Below are 26,070 nucleotides of genomic sequence, written 5' to 3'. Positions count from 1 at the left end.
GTCCTCGTAATGACAGACCATGGCTTGTCATTATGTCTGAATTGAGCCAATATTGGGCAAGACAAAGGCACACAGTTAACAGAGCAAAACTGAATGACTAGAGAGATGCTTGAGGGAGTGCATAGTGCTGATGCTGTTCTTGTTCTCCGTAGTCCATGGCCACGGCCAAAGTCCTGCAGCTGGAGCATTTCGAGGCATATTATAAAACACGGCTTTGTCCTTGGTAATTCCATTTGTTGCCGTTCTTTACTCCAGGCCCCTAGAGCCCAGCAGCAGAAACTTAGTGGCTGAGCAAGGCTGCTTTTGGAAATGCACAAGCATCAGTTTGGTTTCTTCCTTAAATAATTGTTTTAATTAGTATTTGCTTTGATATAGGTGATTAGCAGGGGGCTTCTGGCAGTGCAACTTGGGCACTTTCACAGTGGGTAGGCAGATGTGGGCCTGCCACATCTTCCATAGCATTTAAGTGTTTTAATGTCACCCTCCTAATAGCTACCAGTCAGTCTTCATTAGGCAACTGAGGCTCTTCTAATTATGCCTATGGCTGAACCCACTGCACTTGGTAACGGAAGAGGCTTTCTGATGGCCTTGAACATTTCAGCAGGATCAAGTTTGAGAACACAACCATGATATTTACTTGACAGAATAACACTGCTGTCTTCTTGTTAATTATCTCCACTGTCTCATTACCAGGGATAATTGAAGAAGAGCCATGCCTTGTCTGTTTCACAGAGGAAGGGGCAGGTGAAAGAGTGGAGTAGAAACTTACCTGTCATTTTTGTCAAGGTGGCAACTACAGTTCATCATCTTGGAGTCAGACCGGCTTCTGGGTAACTTTCACTGGGATTTGGCAGGAGTAAAATTGGAGAGGGAGGGTAGCCGTAGCAAAACTGGTGTGTGGTGTTATGTTTCCTGGTGTGTGTGTGTTTTTTTAAAATGTACATGGCCCAGATAATTCATTGTTAATGAGTGGTATAAAAATGCTGCCAAATATCATAAATAGCAAATATGTTCCGCTTCAAAAAAAGACAAAGTGACATTCTTTGAAGATAAAACATGGGATGGTGAGGATCAAAGTAATAAGTCTCATAACAACACAAGCATTTATCAAATTTACAGTGCAATCCTACATATGTCTACTCAGAAGTAAGTTCCATTGAGTTAAATGAGGCTCACTTTCAGGTAAGTGGGTATTTGATTGCATCCTTAATCAGTCTAAGGTCCAGCTCACACATTAATTTAGCAGCACAGCCTATTTCCCTCAAGGCTAAGTCCCAGACTGCTGCAGCACCAACCGTAAGGACGGAAAATGTAGGCCAGCCAAACTACATGTTTCTTCTCCCAGGAGGTGCTGATGTGAGGAGTCATTCCATTTGAATGGCACAAGTAATCCCCCCCCCCTAAGGTAACCTAATCAAGATGGGATCAGACAGTGTGGAAGAGATTTCTACAACACTTTGGCGACATCTGTGTTAAGCTTACATTTCTTAAGTTAGTCACGTTCATTTATTTCAGTGGATCTACTCTGAGTAGGACTAGCATTGGCAACAATCCTACATGTCTCCCAGCCACCATGTCTCTCAGGTGATTTCCTGGCGGTATTAAATAATCCTCAAATTAGGGAAGTAACTTTTATTTTGGATCCGTCGTGTCCTTAATTCTCTGGCAGAATCATTATAGCCATTTCAGCACCATGGTCAGTGGATCGTCTTCTGCCTATTTATGTTTTCCCTACTGTTTGGCAACCTAACAAATGACACACATTGTGCTTTAGCGCATTGGAGCAAGAGGTAAATGCTATATTTACCTTCAGAAAGCTAAGTGGTAGCAAGGAGGTTATTTGTTAGTTACAAAACAATGGAAGGGGGTGCACCACTGGTGATCTGTGCCAAAACAGGGTGCAGGCAGCAACTGCCCCAGGGTAAAACTAATAATCAATTTTAGACATATGGATCTATCTGAATTTTAAAAAACTTCCATGGTACAAAGGAGTTCAACACTGCGATGTTCTTGAGATAAGCAATCTGCTCCTGGGGGTTTGCACGTTTTGCTCAACTATTTCCCGTGTGAAAAACAAAACAACAGGAAAGCAAATAAAATCTATTGGGAGAAGGTGCAGAAATGGAAGGAAGCGACTGGGCCCAGTGTCCATTGGAACTGATAGAACAGCCTTCCCATACCTGACGCCATCCAGGTGTTTTGGATTGTAACTCCCCATCAGCAGCAAGCAGGGCCAATGGTCAAGGGATGGGATGGGAACTGTAGTCCAAAAACATCACGAGGCACCAAGCTGGGGTAAAGCTGCTCTAGGACAAGACGACTGCCTTAAGTTCCACTGCTTTCTAATAAAACCCGCAGCACATTCCAGCCTGTGGCTACTCCATCACTATGTTCTCCTGTGATTAGTGGGGCATACTTTCAAGTAAATGTGAATAAAGATGGCAGCATTAGTCACAACTTCAACTGGACTGGGCCCCCTTTGGCTTCAAGTTGCATGCAGCACAAGCTTTCTATAGAAGTGGAGCTCTAAGCAGTATAATAAAAAAAGATGAGAAATCTTGCTGGAGTAGGTGGAAGGACAGAGGTTGGTTTCAGAAACCATACATCAAAGCACTTTGGAGCCCATTAAAACCTCTCTGGGAGGAGAGAGGAAAAAAGTCTGCTGAAATGCCTGGTCAGCAGCCAGAGAATGCTGTGCTGATAACAGGCTCTTGCTTATCCCCAGCTCCGTCTTAAGTCTGACACAAAAATAAATAATCTGCAAATTAAAGTTCGCTTCTGAAACAGCAGCTTTGCCCAGTGCTCTGCTCTGAAGGATAGATTAGAGCTGATCTGTGATCAGAGCCAACCTGTGATCCTATCAGGGTATTACTGTATCATTGAACTGGGAATTGAGCAACCTATTTTAATAGCTATGATCTTATCAGGACCTAGCTTTAAAATTACAGGAAAAAGACCACACTCCATTTTCTACAAGGGAGCAGAGAAATCACACCGAATTCCTGAGGGTGAAAATGTTTTACTCTCTGCCTCCAAATTCACCCCGCTCTGAACCCTCACTGGCAACCAGTGTTATTTACATGGTAGTACTAGCAACGTGGGGAGAGCTTTGCAAACAGCCCCAAAAAGATTTGGTTGTATAAAATAACCTGAAGTGTAGTCTTTGGTAGCAGGTGTGACAAAGGCATGGTATCTTAACCATGGAGTAAGACGTGTGCTTCACTAACTTTATGTTTGAGGACCCTTCCCCCCTCCCACACACCCAATTTCCTTTCACTTCATGGCCACTACTTTATGAGGACTTAGATTTTTTTTTAGAAAGGGTTACGTTTGTACAGTGGTACCTCGGATTACAGACACTTCAGGTTACAGACTCTGCTAACACAGAAAGAGTACCTCGGGTTAAGAACTTTGCTTCAGGATGAGAACAGAAATCACACAGTGGCGGGGCGCTGGCAGTGGGAGGCCCCATTAGCCAAAGTGGTACCTCAGGTTAAGAACAGTTTCAGGTTAAGAACAGACCTCCAGAACGAATTAAGTTCTTAACCCGAGGTACCACTGTATAAGACAAAGGTGCATAAGATGATGTAGAACTTCAGACCTTCCTTTGAGGCTGAATGTTGGGAGAAGATTCAGGACAGACGAAAGAAAGTACAGCACATAGTTAAACTGTGGAACTCACTCCCACAAGATGTAGGAATAGCCACCAACTTGAAGGGCTTTAAAAGAGTATTAGGACATGTTCATGGAGAATAGGACTATCAATGGCTACTGTCCACAATGGCTATACTGTACCCCCTCTGAATAATAGTTGCAGGAAATACAAATGTGCAGAGTGCTGTTGCACCCATTTCCTGTTTGTGGGCTTCCCATAGATATCAGGTTGGCCACTGTGAGAACAGGATGCTAGACTGATGGACCTTTGGCCTGATCCAGTAGGGCCAGATGTTCTTAACTGTTCTCTCCTCAGTTGCCTAAGTGTAGATTCCCCTGAAAGTGGACCCAAACCCCCCCAACCACCAGAAAGAATTGCCTTGGCTGCTGCCTCAGTACAACAGCATAAGGACAAGCACAGGCTGTGAGTGCCCCTGCCTACCAAACTCTCTTCTTTGGGCTCTTCGCTGTGGATTTTTGCTGGCCTGGCAGGTTTATAATGTTGAGCTAGGCCTGTGTTGGCCACAAAAGCGTATAGCACAAGCCTAATCATGTCTACTCCGAAGTAAGTCCTATTAAAGTCAATGGGTCTTACTCCCAGGTAAGTGATATTAGGGCTGCCATTTCACTTGTATGTTGCAGCTTAACATAAATATCATCCATTTTAGAAAAGGGCTCAAACCCTCTTTAGGAGCTAACTATGCTTGTCCAAGTTTCATGCCTTGCCACTGCAGGTATCTGATCCATTTCTTTTGCAGAATCAATCTGACAGGCGTAGACTGCAGGGCAGGGTGTTGTCACGCTGGTCTCTTTCAGAAAGGCATTCCAGGAAGTGGTTATGCATTTTCTATCTACCTCTCCTCCTGCTTTCTTATTGTAAAAACTAATCAACATTGTTGCTAGGTAGAAATATGCTACTTACTCTGCTTTCACTAGCACGAAGAATGGAATCTTATTTGCACAAAGTTTCCGGATTGTCTTTCACAAGACTCTGCTTCTTGCCATCTTGTATGGCAAGGATTGATTCATGTCCTGAGGATGGGCAATATCCTTTTGCTCAGTGCTGCACCATTTCCTTAATAAAAGTTAAACACTTTCCCAGTTGGGGGTCATCTGCAAATTTGATGAACATCCCCTTAATACCTCCATCCTAGCTGTTTATAAACCCCCAGGACAGAACCCTGCAGCACCCCACTTGTCACTTTTTTAGTATGACGAGGAACCATTACTGAGCACTCTTTGGATTCAATCAGTCACCCAGATTAATACTACTTTTATGATACAGTTTGAATGCCAAACTCATTATTTCTTAATAGACTACCTTCTTCGATTTTCAGTGTCTCTGTGGATTTTAATGGTCTGTGCATACCCCTGCTTAAATGCTTTGTTATGTAACTTTTTTCTAATAATCAGATACTTCAGCTTTATGAAGAAACCAGTTTCTTTCAAGTAAGCATAGCTTGATGGAGGGAAAACAGAGCACCTGCATCATCACAGCAAGCTGGTGACCGGTGGTCAGCATCAGGCCTCCAAAGATTTTGTCTGATGCCCTACCTACAGCTCATTGAAGCTGTACCTTGTTGGATGAGATCTGTAGGAGTCTTAGAGCAGAATTGCCTTGGCTTTCTTTTCTGACTTCCTGAATTCCTTTACTCCAAACTTGCTTAAGAGATCGCTAAGAGGGAGTAGAGAGAAGACAGTACTCCCATCTTCAGTGAAGATGTCCAGAAAGAAAAGGCATTTTTGTCCCGCAGTCATCCTCCCCTGGGCTATGGCCATGTTGTCGTGGCTGAGAATCCAGCTCTTGAACAGCTTTGTTGGGAGAAACACGCATGCACTTGTTAGGAAGCAGGCCACCACTGTGATGGTAGACCAGGAGAGTCAATGTTGTGTCCTCCCAATGTTGTCGGACTACAATTCCCATCATCCTGGGCCATTGGCTGTGCTGACAGAGGCTGATGGGAATTGGAGTCCAGCAACTTCTGGAGGGTCCCACATTAGCTTACCCCTCTGGAAGACTCACGGTGTTGTTCAAGTCACATGAAGGAGAGTCGGACAATGGGAAAAGAGACAGTGAAGGGTGGAAACATTCCTGTCAAAGCCTCATCAGCTTTAAACTTGACATGGCCCCCTTCACCTCCTGGCGCCACAGGCAGGACACCAGAGCATGAAAAACCTGGATGTCTGGTGTGCCAGGCTGTACAGATTGGGCACCATTTGCTCCAGTATGTGCTGCAGGCTAGCAACGCTAACTTGAAAGGAAAAACAAACACGAGGAAAGGGAAGTAACCAAGAACAGATGAGATGTGCTTCGACGAGGGACGCTGTGGGGAAACAAATACGTATATTTGCTGGAACGCAGAGAACATGTTTTAATGAGCCTCCCACCCAATTACCATGGCAGGGATGCCAGGCAGTGACAGCAGGGTGGAGGAAGTGGGGAGGGAGAGAGGGAGGGAAGGAGGGAGAGAGAGGCCAGTGCTCCTTCAGGGAAGGAGAGCGGGGATGGGAAAGGAAAGGAAGGGGCACGAGGCAGTAATTGGTCTGTGCTCCACAGAGGACGTTGGCTGGGAATCAAGGTTCGTGGCCCCCTTGGTGCCTGCGCTCCCCCTCCCCTTCTCATCACAGAGCTCCCCTTGCACAGATTTCGGAGGAGAATGACATTTACATGCTGTGTGCTGAGATCCCAATTAAAGCTAGGACAGCTCACCACATGGCACGCTTTAATTAATATGCCTTTTCCTGTTGGAGAACAGCTTTGCTGACAGATTGGGACTAAGTGGAGAGAGAGCAGCTGCTCCGAGGAGGGCTGCTTCTTCCATCCGCTTCAGTCCAGGGCAGGGCAGCGAGGCAGGTCTGCCCCCTTCCGCAGGGTGGCAGCTCCTCCTCTGCGTGGATCCGAGGAACAGCCAATGCCCATCCAGGCTGAGTCTACTGGGAGAGTAAGAGCACCCCATGCCCCACACTGGACACAAACACAAGTGCATGGCGTATGTATTCCTTGTTGTTTGGTTCTGTTCATTTACCTGCATTTCTGTGGGAACAGAAGGGGGAATTCCATCTCCCCACATATCTGCTCCTCCTTGAATGGACAATGCAACACACACACACAAAGCAGCATGGGTGGGATGGGGGAAGCTAAGCAAGCAAGGGGGAAAGACTCGATGGGGAACGAAAAAGGTGGAACAGTTATCATTCTTGCAAACCACTCGAAGATAATCACGAGTCTACTAATTCTCAGGCAGAAAAGTGGCTGAACTGGATCAATGCAGGTGTTTCCTTCTTATCATTAAACAGAAAAAGTTCTCTCTCTCTTGGACTATTCGTTCTTCTGGGTGTCTAACTTCAGTTTTCTGCCTAGGATTAACAGCCTGTACGGAGCATCCATCTGAAGAGGAGCTCCTTCTTAGTAGCAATCAATTCATCTGCAGGGAAACAATCCTGCATGCCTGTTGTTGTGGGTCTTCCTTCCAGAATGCTTTTTAAAGGGGCGGGGGATGCATATCAAGGAAGAAAGCCGGATGTGGTGCCTCTAGTGCACCAACCTTTTGGAGGGACTGTGGGCACATTTTAGGACAGGAGAAACTGTCACGAGAATCACCGCTGCACACTGCAACCAAGCAACACTCCACAACCTATTCTATTGATTATGATGGAATGCTTCGTTCAAGCCCAATTTCAGCATAGAAGCCTAATATCATAGAATATCACTCTGGTGAATTCCCTAGTTGATCAGTTTTCTGATGCACCAGGGTTTTCTGAGGCTGTGAGCCTGCAGTTGGGGCAGAAGGTTGCACTATGGCAGTGGTGTCCAAACTTTTTTCAAAAAGGGCCAGATTTGATGAAGTGAAGGGCCGTGAGGGCCGACCAAAGTTGTTGACGTTTTTTTAGGATTGAAGTTGTGGAGGTTTTTTTTAGGATTTTACCTCAGGAAACAAACTGCCATAAGGGCCGAATTAGGGAATTAGGCCCCCAAAACGGACTTTGGACATGCCTGCACTATGCGGATTCTGATCCAATCTTACAGAGGTGAGGAAACTTTCAGCTTGAGGGCCACATTTTCTTCTGAGGGAGCACATGGCAGAGCTGGGCAGGGCCAGAGAAATGAATGTAAATTGTACCTTTAGACAGTAGGCTAGTTTCTGAACCCACCCACACCCTCTCTGTCCTCCTCCTCCCTAGCAACCTGCCATCATGGCCAAAGACAGAAGGACTATGGGCTTCAGAAGGCAGCCCCTAACGAAGGCTCAAAAATAATGACAGCCTGCCTCTTTTTTGATGAAGCAAAAATAAAAACGAAAAAGAGCAAGCAAGAGAGAGGCCATCCACCATGGACACCCAAGTCAGAAGGTCTGCATATTCCTCTGTTTGCTATTAAGATTGACATTTTACTAGTAAATAAAGAGAAAAATTCCCTACCATCATCAGCTTCTGGCCTTTGGTGAATTTTAAAAGGATGTGAGAGAGAAGTGGCAAAGCAAACAGAGACAAGGGAATGTGAAAACAAAGACATGGACAAACACCTGTATTACTAGGAGGTAAAGAACCAACACACTCCAGAAGAACTCTCTTAAAAGCATTCAGCCATTGCTTTGGGGCATATGGGGTTGTTAAGGGAGGGAAGGTACCTCTGGTGGGGGACTCCTCCTGGGGTAATTTGTCCAGTTTTGGTCCTCAACTTGCACTCAGATCTTTCCCGTGGCTCCTAGCATGCAACAGCGGCCACACCATGGGAATGGTTTTGACTGGCAGGCTAAACCAGGTGAGGGTAGCTGATGGCCTGGGAATGTTCAGGGTGGCAGGAGAGGATATATTGTTTATTAATATCCTTCCTAACTTGTGCTAGCAAGTTCCTTTACTTAGCAGAGTGCATTCCCCTTTACACAGCAGAAAATTAGTTGCAAACTTGTGTGACTTTCTTAAGACAATAAACAATTCAATCTGGTTTGTCCAGATTGAAATGTGTTCTAATATTTTCCTGGTAAGACCCCTTTTAATCCCTCCTAAAAGAATAAAGACAACACAGTCTTATTCATAAGCAATAAAAAAAAAAGTTTACTCACTATCAGGCAGAGCACACTGTGATCCCTGAAGGCAGGCTTTAGGCTTAAAGTTACAAAACAGGTTTACCCCATAAGGGAGATGTCCTGAGGGACTGCTTGGCTGGCAGCCAGCAGTTCATTCCAGGAAGCTCGCAGGACGAAAAGAAGATGGAAAAGAGAGAGAGTGGCAGCATGCCTTGGCCTTTTACCAGGTCTGGAAAGGTCACGCCCACCCACTAGCCACATGTAAGGAAGGATGCTCCAGCCCCGGAGGAACAGGAAGTTTTGACTGGCTGGACCAAACACTCCCTTGCACGTCCACTCTAGCAAAACAAGGAATGTTGTATTTGACTGCTCCCAGTGGATTAAATCCCACAGATGGGTCTCAAACCCTCAGTGAGTTAGGGACTTCCCCTGTATGCAAAGACAGGCTCTGGTAGATGGAGCGGACGAGACCAATAGTGAGTCCAATAGGCAAGAAGACAGTTTCTGCATGCGCTCTAGAGGGAAGCTTGTCCATCTCCTTCTGGAAACTCCTGCAGCCAAGCTGGTGCCAAAAGCATTGCTCTGCTTTCCTTTGGACTATCTCAGAAAGGTTGAGAGGGGGAATCTGGGCAGCCCAGCACTTCCACACAGGCTGCCCAGGCTTGTGCCCCAGGGAGGTCAGTTCAGTATCGCTAACACGGCGGTTTGACTTCACCCCCGGAGGCACACTCCATTGTCTCTTGAGACAGATGCCAACAATTGCCTTCTTTGCATCTTCACTCTTGTTCATGTTCAAAAATTTGGGCTCAGTGCTTGGCTTGGCCTCTGAACATCCTCTACTGGGGCTTTAAGGGGTTTCTAGCCAACCTTTTTCCAGTCATTGCGTAAGAGGGTTCTACTCTGCCTTTTTCACCATTAAGTAGTTTTCCCTTTTTGCCAGCTCTTAACCAGAGTTCTACAACCGCTTAGCATTCCCAGTTCCCTCCTCCTCTTGAGTAACCTAGATAACTGTGTGTCATCAGCAAGTTTCAGTTCTGCTAGCACCCTTCTTGCCACCCATTAAGACATTTATAGAATGTGGGCCTTGGTTTAGATCCTTAGCCCAACCTATTATAACCTTTCATGCTGAGAATTGGCCATTTATTTCGGCTTCCTATCACAACTGTTTTTAATCTACAAGAGAACCTTACCTCTAACCCTAAAGGTGGCCACATTTCCTTAAACACCTGCCTTGTGTGGGGCTTTTTTTAATCAAAAGGCTTTTTGAAAGTTTAATATATTTTCTCGCCAGCTTTCTCCTTCATCCATGCTTCTTAAGATGTCTAGCAGGTGGCTGAGCCAAGAAAAGCCTTGAGTCTTCAGATGACTCCCTGCACCCAAATGATAGATCTCTCAATTCATTTCCAGCTGTGGAATCTGGGAACATCAGCAAACAGTAGGAGCACATAGTCAGGTTTACCAAGCCAGGTTTCGTTTAAATGTTACGAGTTGTCACCTCCAGCCAATGGAAAGCTGCATGTTCCAGTGGTGCAACACAAGACAAGTACACCACTCAGAAATATGTGTTCGACAGTAGGCCTCAAAATAAATAATGTTGGCCTTATGAAACCCATCCTTCCCATTTATTGTGGAAGGAATAGCTAATAGGTATGTGACTCACTGCGCAGACTAGACACCAAGGGAAGGGTTAGTCAATGCCAAAAGTGTAGCTCCTTGGCACTACCCTGTTCATGTGTGAGAACACAAACAAAATACATCTGCAAAAGGCTAGTGTTGCAACTGAATGCAGTGAGAAGCTATGGAGATGTAGAGGTGCAGATATAGTGTAAAGTGAGGGTGGTAAACCTGCAGCCTTCCAGATGTTGCTAGATTGCAATTCCCACCATCTTAGAGCATTAGCCATGTTACATGGAGCTGAAGGGAGCTGGAGTCCAACAACATCTGCACAGGACCACAGGTTGCGCTTCCCTAGCGTAAGAGGTGGGCTCAGAAGTTCCCACTGCCTTTTATTTATATCCCACCCATCAAAAGGCATTTCCAGAGCAGATGGAGGACCAACTCAGATATACCAAAGGCAAAAGTATGCAATATGACATGGTTATGTATGTGTGTGCACTGCTGTCATCCCAAGCATCAGTGCTTGAATTATAGAGGAAAGTGAGCTGGCTTAATGAAATCAACACCCCCACCCTGTTTTAGCTCCATCATGCTTTAGATTTCTAAAAAAATAGTAGCTAAGGGGGACATCACAAAAGGGGTTGGGTCCCCCTGGCACCCCTGTAATTCAAGCACTACCAGACTTTAGAGGCACCAAGTCTACCCACCGACTCAACACAGTAAATTGGCTGTAATCAGTACAACTTGGGAGGAGTGGGGAAAGAAGTGGTACCTACCCACTGCTCATTACTGCCTCCTAGGTTGTTCACATTTTGTAGTTCGTCCATCCAGCGTTTGCATCTTCATCACAAATGTTGTCTGCAGCATTGGCAGATCCTACCTGCTTTTCATACCCCATGCAACAGGATTCAAAATTATTATGTTTTTTAAAACATTACCTAGCTCTTAAGAAAGTTTTCAAGTCCCTTTTCCAGAAGAACAGAGTCCATTAAGAAAAGCTGATTAGGCTGCAGCTAGAAGGTCTGATTGGTCAGGCTTCCTTCACATTCACACCCCACAGCATTTGAGTTGAATATGGAGTGATTCCACACTACAAATAACGCAGCACATCACATGGGCAGGTCTAATTGTGCACAGGAGGGGGCTTCCCATGGAATCAGCACCCTTGGTGGATGCCAATTCTGTAAGATGGACCTATGTGTCCAACTCTACCATGTGGGTTGCACTGTTCAGACATTATTTCAGTGTGATGAAAACCAGGGAGGGAAGAAATTCACTTATCACCAGAACCTGTGTATTTTAAATAAGAGACCTACCAATATCACTTCTTAATGTTTAGTATTTTTGTTCTGTCTCCTGGCTTGGTGATAGCAACCATGTCAAAAATGTGCTGCCTCAACCCAGATATTGGAAAACACTGGCTCATTATGAAATTTAAAATCTACGTGCAGCTCAATAATTGCAAAAACAAAACAAAAGTCCTGGCCAGTCTTCTGAGAAGAAAAAAGCAAACCCGAGGCTCCAAATTCCTTTCAAGAAACAGCACCAAAAGAAATAATAGTTTTCTATTTAACACCAGGACCTTCAACCTTGCTGTTTGGTCACCAGTGGCAGGGAAAGGCAATTAAGAACTCGTCTGGCAGGTATTCTCTGCAAGTTCTTAGGGAAGAAGGAGACTTTAGAAAAAATGTAGTCTTTTGCATGAAACACCCCGATTCACTCTCTTGCTAACGTAATGCAAGCCTTCCCAATCCATCACACCCCCATCTCACATACCCACTTTCCTCCAGTGTAGTGAACCATTTGTGAACTCTAGGCATTAGTCTATTCCCATGTAGGTATGCGGCAAAGCTATAGATGGGAATTCCATTATCTGGCCGAGGCTCCTGTAGCTCAGAAGTGCAACTGGCACAGGGCAGATTTTAGTGCTTCATTAACACTCTGATGAGGCCTGGCAGCCAGCTGATTTGATTTAAAGTTCATTTCCATGCTGTGATTTAAGGAAACGTTTGCTTAATGTTCTCTAACAGACTCCTCTGACTGTGAGCATAAGAGCTACTTAACAATAGGCTTTATTTATTGTCATGCACTCATGGTGCTGAGAAGACACAGGAGCTAGGCTGAGGGCAGTCTCTTGCAGGTGCTGTGTAAGCATTTCTCAAAAGTATCAGGGTAAATTCACTTTCCTGCACCAGCAGGGTAACTGGCTGTTTCCTTTCTTCTCCTCCAAGATCTGTTTTTTAAATAAAAAAAAACCCCAAAGCTTAAAAGAATTCAGTTTCTTAGCGAAGCAGGCCAATACTGCTTGTTTCCAGAGCCAAGCAGAGAAGAACCTCTCCCACACATTTTTCCTGGGACTTTTCAGGAGAAAGCGCCCCTCTTCCCCCAAAGTATGGTCAAGTGAACAGGATGGCACAAGCATGAGCCCATTATTCCAAATACGTTCAACCCAAGCCCTTACCCACAAGAGAAGACAGGAGTCCAGAGAAGGGTTTGTCATATTTTAATGACGTTGATCTTTGGTGTTTCCCTCATTAGCACACTCTCCCCCTACCTTCCTGCTACAAGCTCACTGGGATGGAGAGTTACAAACGAAAAGGAAAATCACATTTTAGACTAGAAACAAAAAAATATCAGCGCCTTGATTTCTCCACTAGAAACTACATGTACAAGGTCAAGGTTTTTCACATGCAACACCTTACATCACAGACACATACCTCACGCTCTGACGCGGAGCTAACCCTCTCTTCCCACCCGCCCCACCCCCCCCCCACACAGGGAAGTGCAACCTGGCCATGGCACCATGATCCCGCCAAGCCTCGCCAGGTTGAATTACTATTATTGGCACAGCAAGGGGTGCGAAGTCCTGGGCAACTTCTGTCTAAGTGCCATCTTTACTGGGGTGCGGTTCCCACCCTACCCACATGCTTTACAACTATAATGTTGCCCCACCCACAGCAGCCCCTAAGAGGGTCCTGCTTGCATACAAAGTAGATACTCTTAAAACAAAAGGCCCACACTCCCGAGAGGTTCCTGAGCACGAAGGGATGGTGAAGCCCAAGCACAGCTCTCCCCACCTCCAGTTCTGGGCTGGAAAGAAGAGTAGAACAGAGTCCTGGAGAAGACTACCTTGCCTCATCCAGTCTGCATTATCTCAAGCCATCCAAATCTTCAACTCCTGAAGAGTTGCCTAGCGCTTGCTAGCAGGGTGGCAGGGAGTAGAACTCTGGCCTGGAAGATAAATCCACTCTGGTAGCAGAGCTGGGGTGCAAATCCCCTCCACAGTAGCACTTAAACATACACACTCAATAAAGGTTTCAGGTCTCCAAAAGGAAGAGACTACAGTCCTTTTTTATCTGATTAGCTGGTAAGTCAAAAGAAGGGAAAGCGTTTTTTTAAAAAATAAAGAACCCAAAACAAAGAGTAACATTAAAAGCACTGCAGGGTTAGGGCAAAGCTTAATGGATTCCTGTAGCCAGTGAGCTGAGAAATTTACATAAGGCTCAGCTGAATATCAAGGTTTATTACAGCTACTGTAGAAAATGTGCAGCAAAACGGATGCGGGAAGCTAAGACACAGAATAAAACCTCTTTAAGGATCCTCCTATACAACTGATGGTCTCCCTCTCATCTCCCACCCCTATATACCAATGCCCACTGAGTTACCAGCATCTGGTCAGAGCCAAAATCTCCTACTCCTTCAGTTCCTGGTCAGCTGTGAGGTACAAGTCTCTGCTTAGCAGTACAAGAGTAGCACCAACATACAATTCACCTCTACCTGTTCCGAGATTCTCCACTGGTGCCACCATTACTGTAGAAGTTGGTATTGTCAGGAAGATGGTTATTATTACTTAGGTCACTGTACTCAACTGGTCCCTCAGTGTCCATTAAGGACTGAGCCTGCTCTGACAGGCTCTGCCCACTAGCTTCTTCTCCCTCCACCTCGTCAGAGGACGTCCGTGGGCTCAAGCCACGCTCTGTCACCTGCATGGACTCAGAAAGGGTTCGTCCTTCAAGCTCAGATAACAGCTCCTGGGAAGTGGATGGCTGAGCTGAGCTACCATCTGTTCCAATGGATTCAGTGCCAGTTTGAGAACTACGGTGGATCCGGTGACTCACAATGATATTGTTGCCAAAACCACCCATGGATGCCATGGTGGTGCTTTGCTCTCGCTGGACCACAGCAGTCATGCCACCCTCAGCCATCAGCCTTTGGATTCGGATCAGAGCATCCTCCCCAGAAGCCCCATATTCTGGACCACCTGGAAGAGAGGAAGAGGGAGGCAGCTTAATTTTTGTTTAGAAGATTGGTATCCCTATCTTTTCATCAAAAAGGCAGCTGACAACATTATTTAAAACAGCCGCGCGCACGCACGCACTACAATAATACAACAAGGTAAAACAGAAAATAATATTAGAGCAGGAAATGTATGGATAAAATCTCACCAAACTTAAATGCTGTCAAAAGCCTGAGCATATAAAAATAGCTTTCAGCCAATGCCTGAAAGGCAGAAATCTGTAGCAAAAAAACGCCATGAAATAGGCAAAGAGAGAACAGGATGAGGAACACCAAGTTGGGAAAGCAAGCAGCATGTATAGGATGCTACTATGTCCTAAAAAATTCTCAAATGTTTAAATTGCCTACAATTAGCCCGGTGGTTCCAAATAGCATTCGTATAATCACTGCATGTTGAGTACTCATTTGTTGTACTCTTCCTTCAGGAATGTGTTCTTTTACATGTCTATCACTTTGTGAGCAGTACATACCGTATTTTTCGCCCCATAGGGCGCACCAGCCCATAGGGTGCACCTAGTTTTTTGTTTGGGGGGGGGGGGAATAAAGAAAAATAATTTTATTTTCCCTCCAGGCATGGGGCTGGGGAAGCCCGAGCTTCCCCAGCCCCCAGAACAGGCTGATCTCCGCAAGCCGTGGGAGCCCTCCCACAGCTTGCGGAGAGCTACCCAAAGCCCGGGCGCACCCAGGCTTCGGGATAGAGGCAGCTCTGCGCAAGCCGTGGGAGGGCTCCCGTGGCTTCCGCAGATCTACCCGAAGGTACCCTATTTTTTGTACTTCAGAAAAATCCAAACCCCTCTTTGCAGCAGCCACAGCACTGTTCTTTTGTAATTTATATGTAGGAGTTAAAATAGACAAGCAGCAGTCACACATTTATTGCTGGGCTGCACCATTACCTTCCACAAGTGTGTGAACTGATTGTTTGACCACAAAAGCTAATATGTCATGTCAAGAGAAGGCTAATGAAAAGCTTTCTCTTTAACTAGCTAATTATGTAAGAGCTCTGGGTACTTCACGTGGTGAAACATTCAAACATCCACAAGTGTCATCATCATGTGGGGCTTCTGCTCCTCTGTTTAAGTTCTGGAACATGGCTAAGTTTTCACAAAATAGGCACCTATTGTATAAGACTGTGAGACTGTTGGTAACAACCAACATTTCTTAAGTGTTGTGTGCCCCACCGAGACCTCTTCAGTTCTACTTGTTTGAAAGGCCAGCAGCAACCTCAGCCCAGCACCACATCAAGCCTATTCTCCCAACAGTGATGGAATATTGCACATAAGAGGTAGAAGATTGGGACCAAGGGAGTTCAAGTGTTAATGCAACTAGCATATACTAAAGTACTATTTCACTGCCTACTGGACCACTGCATGATACTGTCAGTGGCAAAAAACCAATTTCTTTCTTATTAACATTTCATTTCAATTTTTGCTTAAAATAGGACATGTTGCAACATTAAGTGGTTCATGAAAACATCTACTACAGAAACAAGAAAGCAACCACTTCCAATCCTAGTAAATCTTCCACCTAGATAATATCCAGCTATAGATTCATTGGGTTGAATCTAATGTAGTCATAGAGTAGAACCACTGAAATCATGAGTAGCTTAAATTTCATTTATTTCAATGTTGCTACCTTAAGGACAGCAAAGTATGGAACCAGCATATAGCCTTCAACCAAGAAAATAATTTTTCACACTGATATATATATATATATATATATATATATATATATATATGTAATTTCAAATTCATTTAGGGTGTATGTGTGCGTTTGTAAATGAGCTCTTATTTATAGGTTCCCACATAGCATGAGACTTGTCCCAATAAATACTTGAAAATTGGCTGAACATTTTGAAGTTACCTTTCAACCACAAAAATCATTTGGTAGTCAACTAAGCTATGGAGTGCACAACTCAACAGAGGTTTAAAGTAAAGGCATCCTTTTTGAAATCAACGTTTTAAAATTGGATTAGCAGAATAATGTGCTTTACAGTCCCAAGGCCTACACCCTCATAACCTGCATCCAAATGTGATGCAAAAAAAGTGGTCCGCTGTTGGATTGCTCAACCAAAAGTGGAAATAAGGGGTATGCACATTTTTCAATTGTGTCTGCTTACTAAACAAGTCACTGCCCCCTTTCCTCTCAGACTGTGGAAAAAAGCACTGCCTATTCTTCAAGCCCTCAAAGAATCATGAATTGTGGAAAGAATGGTGCCCCAAGGAATAATTGTAGCTAGAGAAAAAAAAATGGCTCACTGGAACAGCCTGGTGGAAAGATCAGCAATTAGCTGCCTCTCACTTATAGGCTGCTGAAAAGAAATATCCTTATTCAATGGAATGTTCTGAATTGCTCCATAGAGGGATGCAGCAGCCACAGGCTACCTGATCCTTATTAAAGATATAAATCTTTCTTCCAGCCTTCAAAGAGCCATCAGGACCAATTACAAGAGAGGAAGAAGTGGCCAAATGCTTCCTAAGCAACAGGCAAACTGAACAGAACATTGGAAAAAATAACAGCTTAAAAACTAATGTTGAATGAAAAGCAAAATAAACTAACACTTAACACACAGTTATGTACCCAATATAGCTTGGAATTATTTGCCACAGTACAAAGATACTAGAGGCACAGGTGTGCAGAGTATGGAAGCAGATTTTCTGTCAAATGTGTACTAGGAAAGCATGCAATGTACCATCAAACGCTCCTCTAAGTTCCCATAGCATTAAGCAAACAGAAAGGAGTTCAAGTAAGCTACATGAGAATGTTTTTCTCTAAGGAAAATGCTTTTTACATACTGTTTACACTACAGCTTTCCCCTGGGATGAAAACTGTTAATAAGCAATACTGGCATTAGGTGCTAAAAGTAGACAAAGAATCTTAATTGGAATCAATGCTATTTAGCTTATTCATAAAGTGAATCAGAGGAGTCAGAGGTGAGCAGTAAGTTAGTCCAGTTTATGGATGACACATTATTCAGGATAGCAAAAACCCAAGAGGACTGTGAAGAGTGTTAAAAAACCCAAAACCTCTTGAAACTGGATGAATGAGCAACAAAATGCTGGATGAGGTTAAAGGCAAGTTACATACAAACTGATATATACTGAGACAAAGATAACACTTCAGTTGATATCTGAGATAGCCAGGAAAGAGATGTTGACATTGTGGCATATAAAAAAGTAAGAACCTGCTGATTGGATCAGGCCAAAGGCCCACTTACTCCATAGAATCATAGAGTTGGAATAGACCACAAGGGCCATCGAGTCCAACCCCCTGCCAAGCAGGAAACACCATCAGAGCACTCCTGACATATGGTTGTCAAGCCTCTGCTTAAAGACCTCCAAAGAAGGAGACTCCACCACACTCCTTGGCAGCAAATTCCACTGTCGAACAGCTCTTACTGTCAGGAAGTTCTTCCTAATGTTTAGGTGGAATCTTCTTACTGTTTAGGTGGAATCTTCCAGCATCCTGTTTTCACAGTGGCTAATGAGATGTATATGGGTAACCCACAAACAGGACTTGAGGCAGGCCTCCTACAGCTGAAGTATAGAATAGCTATCATGGGTGGTAGCTCTATGAAAAAAATGGCCAAAAAAACCAACTGGGGGATTGCAGGAAAAGGAAGGACACTTCTAGAGGTGATCTTCTCTTCTTTTATACAAATATATCTTCTATCCTAAGCTGTAGAACAAAATATATACACCCAGAGCAGCCTTGGTGATAACCTGGAGAAGTTTATGGTCATGTTCTACCATGAGTTTGGCATCCCAAGTTTCTCAAAGCATTCCCCAATACACTCAGATGAAAATATTACCCCAGTCAGCGTGTGCTTAGTTTAAACATTCCAAAATTCAGAGTAGTCATGACCGTCTGCTACATGAAAAACAACAAAGTCTTGTAGCACCTTCAAGACTAAAAAAATATTATGGTATACAGTAATACATGTTAGTCATTAAGATGCTACAAGACTGTGTTGCTGCAAAGTACTAAAATGGCTACAAGACATTGGAATGCCTAAATAATTTTCTTAAGACCTTAAGGTGCTACAAGACTTTTTGTTCTTTCTCCATCCTTAACATCTACATTTTGGGAAGCTACCCTTCTATAGCTTTTGGTGACCAAAATCCCAGTTTATGCGAATCACAGCTATAAATGTAAGCTGTATTTAAGCAACTTATATTACACAAATGAGAAAAGATGAGTAAGGAGTGACATGATGACAGAAGTTTATAAAATTATGCATGGCACAGAGAAGGTGAACAGCTTTTTCATTTCAAGAAGACTCCAGTCCAGTAACCAATGCAGTATTACTATAGCTAGTGGACAACAAGGAAAAGGGGAGGGGGGGTCCATGTGGTTTCTCCTCTCTGAAGCTATTCATAGCAAAAAAACTTCACTGCACTTACCCATCTGCTGAGAATACATCAGGAAAGGGTGACCATCTTCAAGCAAGGAAGACCTTCAGGCATTCTCTCTTATTATTAGCAAATCCTACCCTTATCTCAAGGGTATTCAAACTTTAGCTAAATCTAGCATCTTTCATTGGATACTGTTGGAATGACTTGGGCGAGGTAGATATTAACTACACCCATAGACCTTCTGCTTTATGTGAACAAAACCAGCCCCAAGTACTAAAAACCATCTAAATATTTCTTAGCACCTGACGTCTTCCCTTTGTACATCTTTGTCATATAAAATGAGGAGCTCATCCTTTTTAGAAATGTAAGTCTACCACACTTGTCAGCTATTGCTTCACTTGCAAGCCCTAGGATGTGCTGAGCCTTTCAGGCAGAACATGCCAACATGCTCTTCCTTCCTGGCTTCCTCTTCCACACAAGTCATCTGTTTTAATTCTGCGGCAAGGGCAAAATTCCAGGGGCTGGGGCTGTTGCCTAGTCCCAGAAGCAGCAGGTGCTGATTTCACAGCAGGGCTGGCTGCTTGGTAATTTATCATGTCAGGAGTGATCTGATTAATAAAGACTAGGAAATGCAGAGAAGCCGAAGCTAGCATTTTTACCAAGGGCTTCATCTTCAGCAGCATTGTTAGGCCCACAAGGCATCAGCATTTGCCCTGTTGCTCTCTTGGCCTAGCTCATTCCCCCTCTCCCTCCCCCAAATGTATTAGCACTTCCATCTAACAAATTTCAGACAGGAAGCAGTTTTCATCATGTGCAGCGAGTCCCGCGGCATCTTTAAAGATGCACACGTTTATTGTGGCATGAGCCAACTTCAGCAAATGCAACAGGTGTTTCCCCAGATGACAAGAATTGAATTGCACATTATAAAAAGGTGCAGCACTCTTTCCTCAGTGTAAGAGAAATGGATGCAGCACATCATCTAAAGGCTGAATGTTTGGCTGAATGCCAACCATTACCCAAAGTAACAAGCAGCAGCAATAGAAGAAAGTATCTCAAGAGGTTTTCCAATGCTGTTTTGCATAGATATTCATTCCTGGACACTATCCCCTTTTCAGGCTTAATTAGTAATTTAGATGTACCATGCTTATGTATTGGTGATATGTAACAATTTTGATGCCCCACCTATAAAAAAGGCTCAACATAATCAGTTGGAACATCATGAGAACTACTATTTTATGGGGGGGGGGGAATTTGCCCAGTAGCACCTTAGAGACCAACTAAGTTTGTTCTGGGTATAAGCTACAGTATTGCTACAGGACAATTTTTTAACTTTTTAATTTATTTCAACTGTGTCAGACCAACACAACTACCTACCTGAATCTTCTACTTTATGGTGCCATGCAACTCCTGTAAATTTGTTAATCTAAGCCAATTATGCAGCTGGTTATTGGGATATTACAGAGCCAGGGGGGAGGGAGATCATATATTCAGGTGGGAAAGAGTGATTCAAATGGCTCCTGGTTATGAACATGCATTGAGTCACAGTGGAATTTCAACATAAGGAAGCAGCTCCCATGCACTAATGAGTGCAGCTGAGCTCTGAGTCCCAAATATCTTTTTATAACGAATGAAATTATAAGCAGGTGGGTGCCATATGGTATTTAGATCACAGTTTTATAAATTTGCCTCTAATCATGATTGTATAAATAAATGAAATAGCATTGTTCCATATGGTTCATTGTTCAGGTGATATTTTTCTAATCGAGTAGTTTTTAAAGTTCTTGCTTTAAAAAGCCCTGTCTACACAAACTCATCTCCCAGGGGAACACTAATATCTGCCGTGGAATACCATGCATGTTGCAAAAGATTATGTAAAGAGCTCTAGAACACACATTCTGTCCATGCAGAATACTGGCTAGATTCACTGGGATTCACCATTGCTTCATACAAAATTTGCAACCCAACACACCGTATACCCTGCACATGCAACTTTGCATTTAGAGGAGGATCAATAAATGTGGGCAGGTGTCTTACTAGGATTGTTGCTCACCATTACTGATCTTCTCAATGAACAGCCTTCAGTAAACACCCTAGGGTTGTTTACAACAAGACAAGAAACCACCAGCATCAATTATTTCCCCCCCAACCTGACAAAGACTGGTCTTGCATCTAAAACAAGACTAATTAGTTTTCTATCTACTTAAACTAGCCCTTGGAGTCCTTTTGCTTGGTGTTATAAAAACCAATAATTTACTGCTGTTTGCATGACATTTATTTGCAAATATGAAAAAGTGGAAACAACTATATTACTCATATATATTTAAGTTCCGTTTCTCCATGGTGAAAGAACATTTGCAGTCCTGTTGCATCCTTTTTCTTGTTAGTTTTTTTTAAAAAAGCAGAGTTTTGAATGTTTAGAATTCCTCCACTGGTGATAATGGATATCCAGCAGCGACATTTTATGATACTCCTTTCATGGAGACCTGTGGGATTCTTAACTCAAATCACTGGGCAACATAAATGATTGCTTGGGTACTTTTTGGTCTTCTTGCTTGTTTTGATCACCTTGCTATCAGACTGCCATAGCTTTTATATGGCCCACACAGAAACAATAATTTGGAAAACCGCCAGTAGTCCATATATTATAACCCTATTAGAAAAAAGAACATTTCTGTATTTGATACCAGTTTTTGGTGGTTTTTTGGTGGTTTCTTAGAAAAATAGGTGCCGGTTCTCACCATAAAGTTGTTACAGTAAGTGCCACACTTTTTAACAACAACAAAAAGAGGTGCCAATACTGCGTACCCTTGAGTGCCCCCTTAAAAAAAAAAAGACTGCTTATTAATTGCATGTGTGTATGTGTGTGCAGGTGGGAGAGATTTTTAGAAGCAGATTCATTATTATACATGAAATTCTGTCCGGGAAGGATACTGTATAATTTCTTTAATATTACAGGGGATTTTAAAAGTTTAATTAAAGGTAGGAAGTTGAGTTCTATAGATCTTTTATACTATTTGATAAGATGATTGCAAGGTATTTAATTTTTGTGCTTCACTGCATGCATTTTACCCTTAGAAGTAAATAACTTTGATTTAGAATAATTTTATGACAAGGAACCTTTTTGTCTCTTTCATAATACTTGGGGGGGAAAGGTTAATAATTCTAAAATGGTTGGAACATCTTAAGTTCACTAGTTCCTAAATATACAATCCTCTTTTCCCCTGCTACCCATAAATCCTTTTTAGCAATGGGTTCTATAAGTAAAGCAAAAAGGGTGCCTGGGGGCATCCTTGACATAACTCTCTAAAAAGGTGAAAATGAAGTTTGCTATGTGCCCTTAAACTTCAATCAATCTTAGAAGGGAAAATGACAGCAAATAAATGACTAAATTCAAACCAGCTGAAAAACCAACTCGGGAAAGACAACACTGGGTGATGTGAGCAGATGTAACATAGAGGGGAAAGCAGCTGCTGTCCTTTCACTTTGGTTGTTCCCACACTGGAAATCACCTTAAAGCAAAATCTACCCTTCAAACACCTGAGCTGTTCTGCAATTTGCTCTAGGTGGATGTCATTCAGAGAACAGACCCACCAAGTTTTTGAAACAGCCCAACAGCCAGCCTCTCAATGAGCACAACTTAAATTTAAATATATATATATGTGTGTGTGTGTGTCCAGTGCAACACAAAAACAAAACCCTATTGCCTATACATACAGTCACCATCATGGTATCTCATTCCAGAGAGAGGGACACTGGTGTGAGTCCACAATTCCAATCCATTTTGCTCAGTCTGAAAGAACGATCAGGTACTGGATACAAAATTCAGAAAGCAACTACCAGATTCCTCATTTAAAATGACTTAACTGTATTTGACTCAGGGACGCGGGTGGCGCTGTGGGTAAAAGCCTCAGCGCCTAGGGCTTGCCGATCGAAAGGTCGGCGGTTCGAATCCCCGTGGCGGGGTGCGCTCCCGTCGCTCGGTCCCAGCGCCTGCCAACCTAGAAGTTCGAAAGCACTCCCGGGTGCAAGTAGATAAATAGGGACCGCTTACTGGCGGGAAGGTAAACGGCGTTTCCGTGTGCGGCTCTGGCTCGCCAGAGCAGCGATGTCACGCTGGCCACGTGACCTGGAAGTGTCTCCGGACAGCGCTGGCCCCCGGCCTCTTGAGTGAGATGGGCGCACAACCCTAGAGTCTGTCAAGACTGGCCCGTACGGGCAGGGGTACCTTTACCTTTAACTGTATTTGAAGGAGGACTAAAGTCCTGAAAATTTGATTCCAAAGCAATTGGCAACCACATTGGAGGCCTCTACAGTTAAAGGAGGTATTTCCCAAGGAACTGGGGAAACTTTTACATCCAGAATGATTTTCCTACATGTGTTCAACACACTCTACATGAACCTGAATAACTGCAGAAGTAAGTTCTGAAAAATGAAGAGTCACCCTGCACTGGAGACTCCCAGAAATGGACAAAGATATTCAAGGTAAAAGACCACAAACTCGTTCAAGGATGATTATCACTAGCTCATATGCCATATGACTTCTCATTGGACTCTGAAATATCTTGGGCTACAAATCTCAAGTCATGGAAGAAACCCTGACATCAAGATGACAAGACGCTGCACCATCTCCCTTTGCATCACTGCAAATTATTTAGGAATTTGATTTTAAAATTAAGAACAATTGCTCTCATTATTAAGTCAAAGGCTTGACGACTTGCCAAGGATTGGGTATATGATCAATTCCCCTTCACTGTTCTGCCAGTGCCCTCATATTTGTAAGTTGACAACCTCAGTATTTGGCCAGAAGTGATAAGAATAATAGCCATTATGAGCAAAATCTGTGTCCTGTTTATTTCAATGACAGAGTTAAACATGTGCTTAAATCTCCCCCATGGAATCAATGGGACTGAAAGTGTGGAATTGGATTGGATATTGCCTTGTACTGGAAACATTTTTAACCAGCAAGAGATCTTTGAGCCTAACATTTGTCATTTTCATTTGCCTAAACTTACATTTCTTTGATTGATGCAGGCTTCAGCAGCAACAGAGTACACAAGACAGCAATTAACTGACAGAAAAGGAAACATCTGCACTAGAGGGATTCACTTTTAATAAGTTTACTCACATTATCGTCATCCTTCCAAAGAAGGAACAGAGACTCTCAGAAAGACAATCTCTGCAGAACCCTGCAGAAGGGGAAACGGGCTACATTTACCAACGCGACAAAGACCTGTTTCTAATGCTATGCTGTAGATCTTTCCACACGACACCTGTGATAAAAAGTGCCCTGCCCTGGCAAAGTATTATACATATTAAGAAAGCCTGCAATCCAAGCCATTTGTAATACACATTTCTCCTTTTCTGTCTTCCTCCAAAGTAGTCACTGAACCAACTGAGTAATGTCTTTTATCATCCTGCTGAGTGCCACCAATACTATTCAGTCTCATAATGATTTACATCAACAAAGCTCTTTACAAATACTAATTAATCCACAAAACCTCCTGGGGAAATACTGTAGGAAATGTTTATTCCATTTTACAGACAAATTCAATCATTTTCAAAGGCTGCATGGCGGGTTCATGGCAGACTTGGGATATTCACTCAGGAATTTTTGAATCCTAACTGTGTTACTTGATTGGCAGAGAATACTGCTTCGCTTTTATAGTTATGGCTGAGCTTCTCCTCACCCCCTGGCTTGCCTTGTAAGAAGTTCAGTTGTTCTAAGCTTTGGGGGAAATGTGGTCTTTCTGGGCTTTTTCTGAGAAAGTACCAAGCCCAGCAATGCTTGGAGCCAGCCCTCTCCACTGGTCCCCTTCCCTTCCCAAAAGCTTACTATTGGGGGTAAGATAAACTGTAGTAGTGAGGACTTGCAGAGGCATCCACACCTTATCTTTATGAACTATCAAATTACTGATGGGAAAGCTGGGAAACAGGAATTCTAAATTCTCTCAGCTTAATGGATTAAAGTGGAAGACAATAGGAACTCTGCTACCCAGTAGCAATCTGAGCATGTTTAGACTGAACAGTAAATATTTAGTTTCTTCTCCTCCACTCCTCCCACCCCGCCCTGGGATAAGTTGCCATTAGTTAGTGTGGACATATTTCAAATAAAGGAAACACAAAATTTGACTCTTATTTTGTCTTGTGGGTGAAAGTGGAACATGGTTGCTTATCTTATGATGTGGCACTTCGTGTGAATGGCTACTGATATTTTTGTGAGGGTGGAGTCTATTCCAAGGACCCATCACTGTATGCATTAGTGGTCCTTAAGAAATTTTCTACCTCATTTAAATTAGCACGTGCTTTTGTATGATAGGTCTAGACTGATGTTTTGTCCTTCCTATGTATTTGCTTATCCCAGCATCATTATCACACTTTTTAATTTTTACATTTATTCTTTAGCAGTGAATATGAGTCATTACAAGGACGCGGGTGGCGCTGTGGTCTAAACCACTAAGCCTAGGGCTTGCTGATCGGAAGGTCAGTGGTTCAAATCCCCGCGACGGGGTGAGCTCCCATTGCTTGGTCCCAGCTCTTGCCAACCTAGCAGTTCGAAAGCATGTCAAAGTGCAAGTAGATAAATAAGTACTGCTCCGGCGGGAAGGTAAATGGCATTTTACATTCCAAGGGCCACTTTAGAACATGATTAATTTTGATCTTGGTCACTGGCCACTGTATCATATTTTCTTGAAGTTCTTCAATCTCTTTTTCAATGTTTATTGTGAAAAACAAAATGCTACTGAGTCTAATTTTGGGAGGAAGAAGCATGTGGAGAGTCATAAGGAGCAAAAGTGAAATGAAATACATGTAAAATACTAGTGTGGGTTTACCCTTAGTGTTTATCTGTCTTCAGTTAAAATAATAATTGGGTAAAATTGCTGCCACATATCTTCTTCAAGAGAGCTATGCAGAGAAGAAACAATAACTTTATAGTATTTACCCCAACCCATAGCATTAGTCAGTTTCTGTGGTCACATGTAACATTAAACCATGTTTTAATACTATAAAGCTGAGCTGCAGCAAGCCTCAGGACTTCACAAGCCCTCCTCCTTTGGTCAATGTCAGAAAGAGAAATTGGAAAGTTTCTCCTTCTCTTTTTTGGATATATTCATACAGTGTTGCCC

General features: G+C 43.3%; 1 protein-coding gene across 5 annotated transcripts in view; it reads right to left on the bottom strand.

The window, feature by feature from the left end:
• Positions 1 to 12,785: 12,785 nt before the first annotated feature.
• AMBRA1 (autophagy and beclin 1 regulator 1) overlaps positions 12,786 to 26,070 on the bottom strand; it is a 140,566-nt gene continuing 127,281 nt past the window's right edge. For all 5 annotated transcript variants that reach the window (XM_028726917.2, XM_028726910.2, XM_028726928.2 and 2 more), the window contains one exon: positions 12,786 to 14,559. In XM_028726917.2, coding sequence (XP_028582750.1) covers positions 14,072 to 14,559 — 488 coding nt within the window. In that variant the 3' untranslated portion in view covers positions 12,786 to 14,071. The remainder of the gene's footprint in view (positions 14,560 to 26,070) is intronic.

Source organism: Podarcis muralis, chromosome 1 (genome assembly GCF_964188315.1).
Source record: "Podarcis muralis chromosome 1, rPodMur119.hap1.1, whole genome shotgun sequence".
Classification (NCBI taxonomy): Eukaryota; Metazoa; Chordata; class Lepidosauria; order Squamata; family Lacertidae; genus Podarcis; species Podarcis muralis.
The sequence above is the reverse complement of the archived record's forward strand: the minus strand, read 5'-3'. Positions and strand labels throughout refer to the sequence as shown.